At 37.8% G+C, this 7810-nt stretch overlaps 1 protein-coding gene across 1 annotated transcript in view; it reads left to right on the forward strand.

Moving 5' to 3' along the window:
* LOC126473664 (serine-rich adhesin for platelets-like) overlaps positions 1-5145 on the forward strand; it is a 186887-nt gene extending 181742 nt beyond the window's left edge. The window contains exon 24 of the mRNA XM_050100896.1: positions 4082-5145. Coding sequence (XP_049956853.1) covers positions 4082-4248 — 167 coding nt within the window. The 3' untranslated portion in view covers positions 4249-5145. The remainder of the gene's footprint in view (positions 1-4081) is intronic.
* The last annotated feature ends 2665 nt before the right edge of the window (positions 5146-7810 follow it).

Consider the following 7810-nt stretch of genomic DNA (forward strand, 5'->3'; position numbering starts at 1 on the left):
TACTCCCCTTACTCCATAATGGTCCAACTTCTGCATTAATATTTTGTGGTCAACACAGTCAAAGCCTTCGTTAAATCAAAGAAAACACCTAGCGTTCGCAACCTTTTATTTAATCCGTCCAAAACCTCACAGAGAAAAGAGAATATAGCATTTTCAGTTGTTAAATCATTTCTAAAACCAAACTGAACATTTGACAGCAAATTATGTGTATTTAAATGCTCCAGTAACCTTGTATATACAACCTTCTCGATAACTTTAGCAAACACTGATGGAATAGAAATAGGTCTAAAATTGTCAACATTGTCAGTGTCTCCCTTTATAAAAAGTGCCTTCACTACCGAGTACTTTAATCGGTCAGAAAACCAACCACTCCTAAAGGAAAAGTTACAGATATGGCTAAGTACTGGGCTAACATACATAGAACAATACTTCAGTATTCTGCTAGATACCCCATCATATCCATGAGGGTTCTTGGTCTTTAGTGATTTAATTATTAACTCAATCTCCCTCTTGTCAGTATCATGGAGGAGCATTTCAGGTAACAGTCTCGGAACTCTTTTTTCTAGGAGCGCTATATGATTCCCTGTTGGGACTAGGTTTCTATTTAGTTCACCTGCTATATTCAGAAAGTGATTATTAAATACTGTACATATATGCGACTTACCAGTAACACGGACATTCCCACTACGCACTGATTCTATATCCTCAACCTGTCTCTGCAGACCAGCAACTTCCTTTACGACTGACCATATGGTTTTAATTTTATCCTGAGACTTAGCTATTCTATCTGCATACCACATACTTTTTGCCTTCCTAATAACATTTTTAAGCACCTTACAATACTGTTTGTAATGGGTTGCTGCATTTAGATTTTGACTGTTTCTAACGTTATGATATAATTGCCACTTTGTTCTAAAAGATATTCTTATCCCTCTAGTCAGCCACCCAGGCTGCCTGTTTGTGCTAGTACCCTGTTTTGAACATTCTAACAGAAAGCAACTTTCAAAGAGCACGAGAGAAGTCTTGAGAAAAGCATTATATTTATCGTCTACTGCATCAACGCTATAAACATCTTGCCACTCTTGTTCCTTGATAAGGTTTACAAAGGTCTCTACAGCAACTGGATTAGCTTTCCTAAACAGCTGATGACTATATTTAACACGTGTTGCAGCACAAAAATCTTTTAGAGTTAAAATTTGTGCATCATGATCTGAAAGGCCATTCACCTTTTTGCTAACAGAATGCCCTTCTAGTAATGAGGAGTGAACAAAAATGTTATCTATGGTTGTTCTACTGTTCCCTTGCACTCTCGTTGGAAAGAATACGATTTGCATAAGATTATATGAATTAAGGAGGTCTACCAGCATCCTCTTCCTTGCATTTGTATTTCCTATAAAGTGAACCAATAACCACCTCTAGCTTTAGCAGAAATGTCGTGAAATTGGAGTCTGGGGATCTATAAATAACAACAGTTAGAAGTTTAGCTCCATTAAATTTAACCACACTTGCACAACATTCAAACACCTTTTCAGTGCAGTACTTTGAAACATCAATGGACTCAAATGGGATGCCGTTTTTCACATACATGGCTACTCCCCCACACCGCAAAGAGCTTCTCGAAAAGCTGCCAGCCAACCTGTATCCTGGTAAAGGAAGCCTCTGAATTATCTCCTTATTTAAGAAGTGTTCAGATATACCAATAATTTCAGAGTCAACATCTATAAGCAGTTCACTAACTTTATCTTTATTACCTTGTATATTTTGATGAAATATACTAATTCCGTCATTACTCGGATACCTAAGCTTTGTCAAAAGTGATTCCCTTGTTAGAGAGACTTCCCTTAAGCAGGAATACCTATCAGCTGACTTCAATCTAAAAAAGATGCAGCTCTAACACCCACTACAGCAGGAATTTTCCCATGAGTGATCCCACCAACCACACCTATGCTGTCACCTATAAGCTTGGCCAACCTCCCCTTCCCATACCTGTTGAGCTGCAGGTCATGTCTAGCGAAACCCGTCCTGCTGATAGACTCCACCGACACCACTGAAATGTGACCCATGCTTTCTGTCATCAGCGCACCCCCAAGTCTCATGTTATTACGCCTGACGGCTGTATTAAGATGAGGCCGATCGTGATGCTGAAACAGTTCCACAAAATGCACATTCGTGTTGTCAGTCTGAGTGGCTATCTTTTCCAGGTCACCATCTATGTCATACTCCCCATCCCTATCAATACTATTACCAGCCCCACCCACAATCACTACCTGATCCTCTTTAGTAAAATCCCTACATAACCCCCCTGTGTTAACAGTCACCTGAGCCAATCCTGCATTAGGCTTCACAATGCTGGTGACCTGGTACTCACTCCCCAGCACTTCCTGCAACTGCTGGCCTACACCTCTGCCATGAGAACTACCTAACAGCAGAACCTTCTTCTTGCTCTTCGACTTTGCAACTGTTCTAGCCACAGTAACTACTGAGGTCTGCTGCATACTTCCTACATCTACAGCTACTAGAGATTCCTCTCCACTAGACTCTGACAGTTGGTCATATCTATTGTAAACACCAATAGTAAAACTATCTGAAAATCTTCTTCTCCTAGCAGATCTCTTGCCAACAGCCAGCTCCCATTCCCCAACCCCCTTCTCCCTCCTCATCCTATCTAGCTCCTCCTGTGGGTTTTTCAACTGCACCTGAAGGGCACAGATCTTACACTCCTGCTCCTCTATCAACTTACTTTTGCTACATAACCTGCAGTTCCAGGAGAGGATCTCACCAGAATGCCCACTGGCTTCCCCACTGCATTCCCCCCAGTGAAAATACTTTGAACAAGTCTCTCACCGTAATCCACTACTCGCGAACCTACGGCAAAGCCCACACTTCTCACTCGTGGCAAAATTTTACTTTTTCTAAGTTCCGCTACTACAATAAGATGATGTTAAAAACCTGACTACAATAATCACAAACTTACTCTACAAGGGAAGTAACTACTATTATTAACAGTATTAATAAACAACAAATGTGAACATAACAAAAGACTAATACAGAAAGAGAATCAAACGTCTAATGACACAGTAACGAAGCTGAAAACAGTTCCCAAAAGGTTCTTCTGAAATTATTTCACCAACACCAAGAACACCGGTTGAAGACTACTAAAGTTCCTAAATAAACCACTATACACAAACAATTAATTAGTACATAGCTTTCGATGCGCCGCTACAGCTGCAACTGGCCAGCGCGGAATGTGAACACAGGTAAGAGGTTACGTTGCTCGATACGAAACACTCACAAATATCAGGTCACAACACGAGAAAGGCAAAGGTGAATGAAGAAACCACTAATAAGTCACTTATATAGTAAATATTATCACAAAAACCGTTAAAATGTGTATCTGAAACCTAAAAATATATAAAAACTTAGAGCGATCTCACATGCAGTCACTCGCTTATGTTGTATTTAGATTTAATAAAACAGTCCTAAAATCATTAATATACACTATTGACAATATCCAAACATACCCTTTTTCTTGTGGATAACACCTGCATCTGTGCTAGCTAAAGTGTCGGGCATTATTGTATGAGTAATGGAGTGTTAGATAATAAACTATAAGCTGTTTTCTGCTCTTAGTTAATGGTTGTCTTGACTTACTCCAAATCCCCAGAGTTTCCCCTTTTTGATGGGATCTAACAGACACAAATCTTTGTGTGTGTGTGTGTGTGTGTGTGTGTGTGTGTGTGTGTGTGTGTGTGTGTGTTTTTACATTTCTTCTTAAAATCTTGGTGGTTGGTGCCTTACTTTACTGGTCCTTCGCATTTTTTCTGTATTCTTTCTCATTGGCTGTTGCTGAAGATACTTTTCATATGCAAATTGTGGACCTGTGTGTTTTATTTATTTCTGTTTTTGTTTCTTTTCTCTTTGTCATATTTTTGTGAATTTGGTAGCTTTATGTATTGTCCCCAATTCCATTTTTACCCCACCTACAGCTTTTAACTTGTTTCTGTAGCTATAATATATTTAACTACTGTTGCATTCAGTGTTGGTCTTTGTAAACACTAATGATTAAATAAATGTTTCTCAGGTTGGTACCAGGGAGAAAGAATAAGAGATGGTGAGCGAGGTTGGTTTCCAGCGAATCATACTGTGGAAATAGCTTCAGCACACATCCGTGCAAAGAATTTGAAGCAGAGATATCGCCTCTTGGCTCTATCTGCCAACTTCCTTGAGTCACAACGAAAACAAAAATGACAGGTCTTCCACAGTTGACTGATATTTGTGGAGGTATATTATATCATTGTTGCTTCTGTGGAAATGCCACACCTCTGTGGATATTGTTCAAGAGGAAGATAAAGTAAGGAGGTGTGTGTGTGTGTGTGTGTGTGTGTGTGTGTGTGTGTGTGTGTGTGTCCATAGAACATCAGTCTGTTCTTATTATTGAGACCCTGTCAGTATTGTGTACATTCCATTCCTGTTGTGCTGTTTTTCAGCAGAGCAAATGAAGTAAGCTTGAAAACTGATTGTGCCTTTCACCCTGTCTCATATTGCATTGGAAATTTTTATTCTTGGCTCAAGTGGTAGCTTTATCTTCGTGGAATTTCTGAATGTGTGAAAGTCCAGCATGATGACTGCGTAACTTTTTTGTAATTTTTTGTTACCTACATTACACTATATTTACAGGCACATAGTTTTTGTGGCATTTTATTGATACAATCATTTTCTGGTGCAATTAATTCTTTAAATAAAAGACTGAATTTTTAAAGTGATTAAAAGACAGAATTAACACATCCAGTAGTGCTGTGTACAAAATTCTAATTTTTCTCTGGAAATCACGATACTATTTGTGGAGCTTACAGAAGTGATGCTCTTGGATTGCAGTGTACTTTTTTTCTTGTGTTTGGAGGGCCTCTTGCAGGCAGAAGACAAGAACTTGACTGTGATGATGTAGTAGTCATAATTACATCACAATGTTCATTCAGTTTACACTAAACAAGAAAACATTCTGGTCACACTGCTCACCATATTTATTATAAGTAAATTTTAGAATATAAATATGTAAAAAAGATCTGTTTTTATTGCAAATTGATTCCAGTTTGTTTATATTTTGAAATGAATATGTATATTTTATAAATATGTGAATAAAATTTAAAGCTGTTTTTGTCATTACATTGTTATTATGAAGTTATTTTTTATTCAATTGAATATTGTATCCATAGCCCAGATTTTTTATCTAACTACTTATTATACTTTCCATCCACTCCTATGCACATGAAAAGTGTAAATCTGCACAAACTATGTGGCCAGTGTTGTTATATTTCATTTAATCATTACGTTTATGTACTTTAACTTAATGCTACAGGAAATTACATATTATTGCTTACTACACTTCGTATTTCCCCACAGTCCAGTAGGCTACTCCCTAAGAAAAATATCCAGATCCAACCAGCCATAAGTGCAGATGACAGAAAGCAAATCATCTCTAAGAATCACAATCAAGTGCAGCAAAAGGTGGAGTTTGAGTTAGATAATGAAGGACATGCTTGTGCTTAATTTTTTTAAAATACAGAATTTCAGTTGTCAAAAACAAAGCAGACACGATAACAATACTGTGTATAGTGAAGGGGTGTGTGTACTGTTGAGACTGGCAGTGGGGCAGTCTGAAGTATAGTGGCCCAAGGTTTTCAGAGTACTTGTGACTGCTACCAGTCCAGAACTAGGAGTTGTGTCCACTTAGAAAAAAGCTGTCAAAGAGTACTTCTCAAGAGTTCATGACTCTTGGTGTTTCTGATGCCTCATTTTGCATCAGAATTATCATCTGAATTAAGATTCAGGTTTTGACGGATGACACTTTCACTACTGATGGAGAGATTGTTTTATGTCGAGCATACAGTAACCAGATCGGTTGCTCTATGAAGTCCCAACATATACATAGTGATGCACACACAGAGAACAAAGCAGTGCAATCATGCAAGAAGCAAATATTATTGATGCAGATGCAAAAGACTCTAAACTGTACAAATGAATTTTTCCCTAATACATTCCCTGCTGTGACTGCTGAAAACATTCCAGGGTACGAACTTCAAGTGCCTGAATGTTAGTCATTTCCACAAAATCCCTGAGGGCAACAGATTTGTTATAAATTTAAATTGAGGAACAACTATTTAGATTTTTGCTATCCAGAGGCTCTTAAAAGTGTGCAGCACTGTGTAAGCAATCGCCACATAGCCATCGACAAAACGTTGGATGCATATGGATGTTTCATCGGCAATTTCGTTGTTGCAAAATCCTCGAAGACATCATTGATTTCTTGCAAATCACTCAACAGTAGCTCATTTTGGGAATAAGTCTTAAAATGCTATTGCCTGAGGGAATTCAAGAAGAAAAAGGCCTTATGCATTTGGATGTTGGGATCTATGTGCTGAAGATGGCAACTGCCATACCAGTGTGGTGCATTCATTGCAATGTAGCAACAAAAATATGAGCAACAGCTACCCAGAAATAAATAGAATAATTTAATAAACCAAGAAAATGTATCTCAAAACCCTGCATCTTGTCACTCCATAGACTGCTCCTACCAAAACCTTTGTTTCTGCCTGAGCCATCCGCAGTGAGTGAGGTGGAGTGCAGAAACAGAAGCTGGACCACCCCCCCCCCCCCCCCCCCCCCCCCCCCCCCCCCCCCCCCCCCCCCCCCCCCCCCCCACCCTCCTCTTCTCCCACCCAAAGCCATAACATCTCTGATTCTCTCATCTGCGAGAGAATCTTCAGTGTCAGTACGAGAGGCACAAAGAACTTCCACTGAACCTAAAATAAAAATCTCTGGCATACATCCATAACAATTTTGGCTTTCTTGTCAGCAATATTGATGATTCAGAATATATTAGGTTGCTTTTGCAGAAATCGTTGAGAAAGTCAAATGCGAGCTGACTTACATTACAAACGATATTGAGCAGAAGGAAGCAAATAAGTTTACCATTTTGGCAACAAATTCAAACTACTTGACTTTTGCTGCTACTTAAAATACCACCAGTGGGGAAGGAGACAATGTTCAAACATACTTCTCTTAAGGAATATTTTATCGCCTGAAATTTTGTGACTTCAACATCCTGTGATGTGGAGAAGTCATTTTTCTGTGTTCTTTCTGACCCAAATGCTATTACTGCAGAGAAATTAGAAAGGTAACTGGTTGTTCATCGTGCCTCAAAATTAAATGTAAGGTAAGTTACCTTTGTAGTTTCAGTGAAGGTGGACATTTTAGTGAACAGACATGACCCAAAATAATTTTCTTTTCTTAGTGCAGGAGAGACTTTCAAAATAAATAAGTAATGTAAAATGTACCTTCTTAATGTACTTTTTGTATTTCTGGTACATTTAAGTGCATATTAAGAAAATATGGTGCAATGCACAATTTGATTTCAATTAAATTCTTTTTTAATTATTGAGGTATATATTTTTATGGTGATATATATTTTACCCATTTTCATTACATAAATATATACATATTTTGCAAGTTGATATCTTGTAAGACTCCAGGTTCTATTTATCACACAATGGTGTTGGTAAAAAATTTTGATAAGACAGTTTTTTATGAATAGCTATTGGTTTTCACAGATGCAAGTTTAAAGTTATAAACTAATTACAAAAATGCAATGACAATAAGCATAAAGTAAAATTCTCATAAAATATTGTTCTAATATAACAACTATGACTTTTGTACTAATTTTCTGACTTCGTTCTGCACTTTGCAAATATTAGCATGTTCCATCAGCAGTTGACAGCATATTTACATTCATATTGAACAATAGGATGTGATA

This window comes from Schistocerca serialis, chromosome 4 (assembly GCF_023864345.2).
Source record: "Schistocerca serialis cubense isolate TAMUIC-IGC-003099 chromosome 4, iqSchSeri2.2, whole genome shotgun sequence".
NCBI classification, from domain to species: Eukaryota; Metazoa; Arthropoda; class Insecta; order Orthoptera; family Acrididae; genus Schistocerca; species Schistocerca serialis.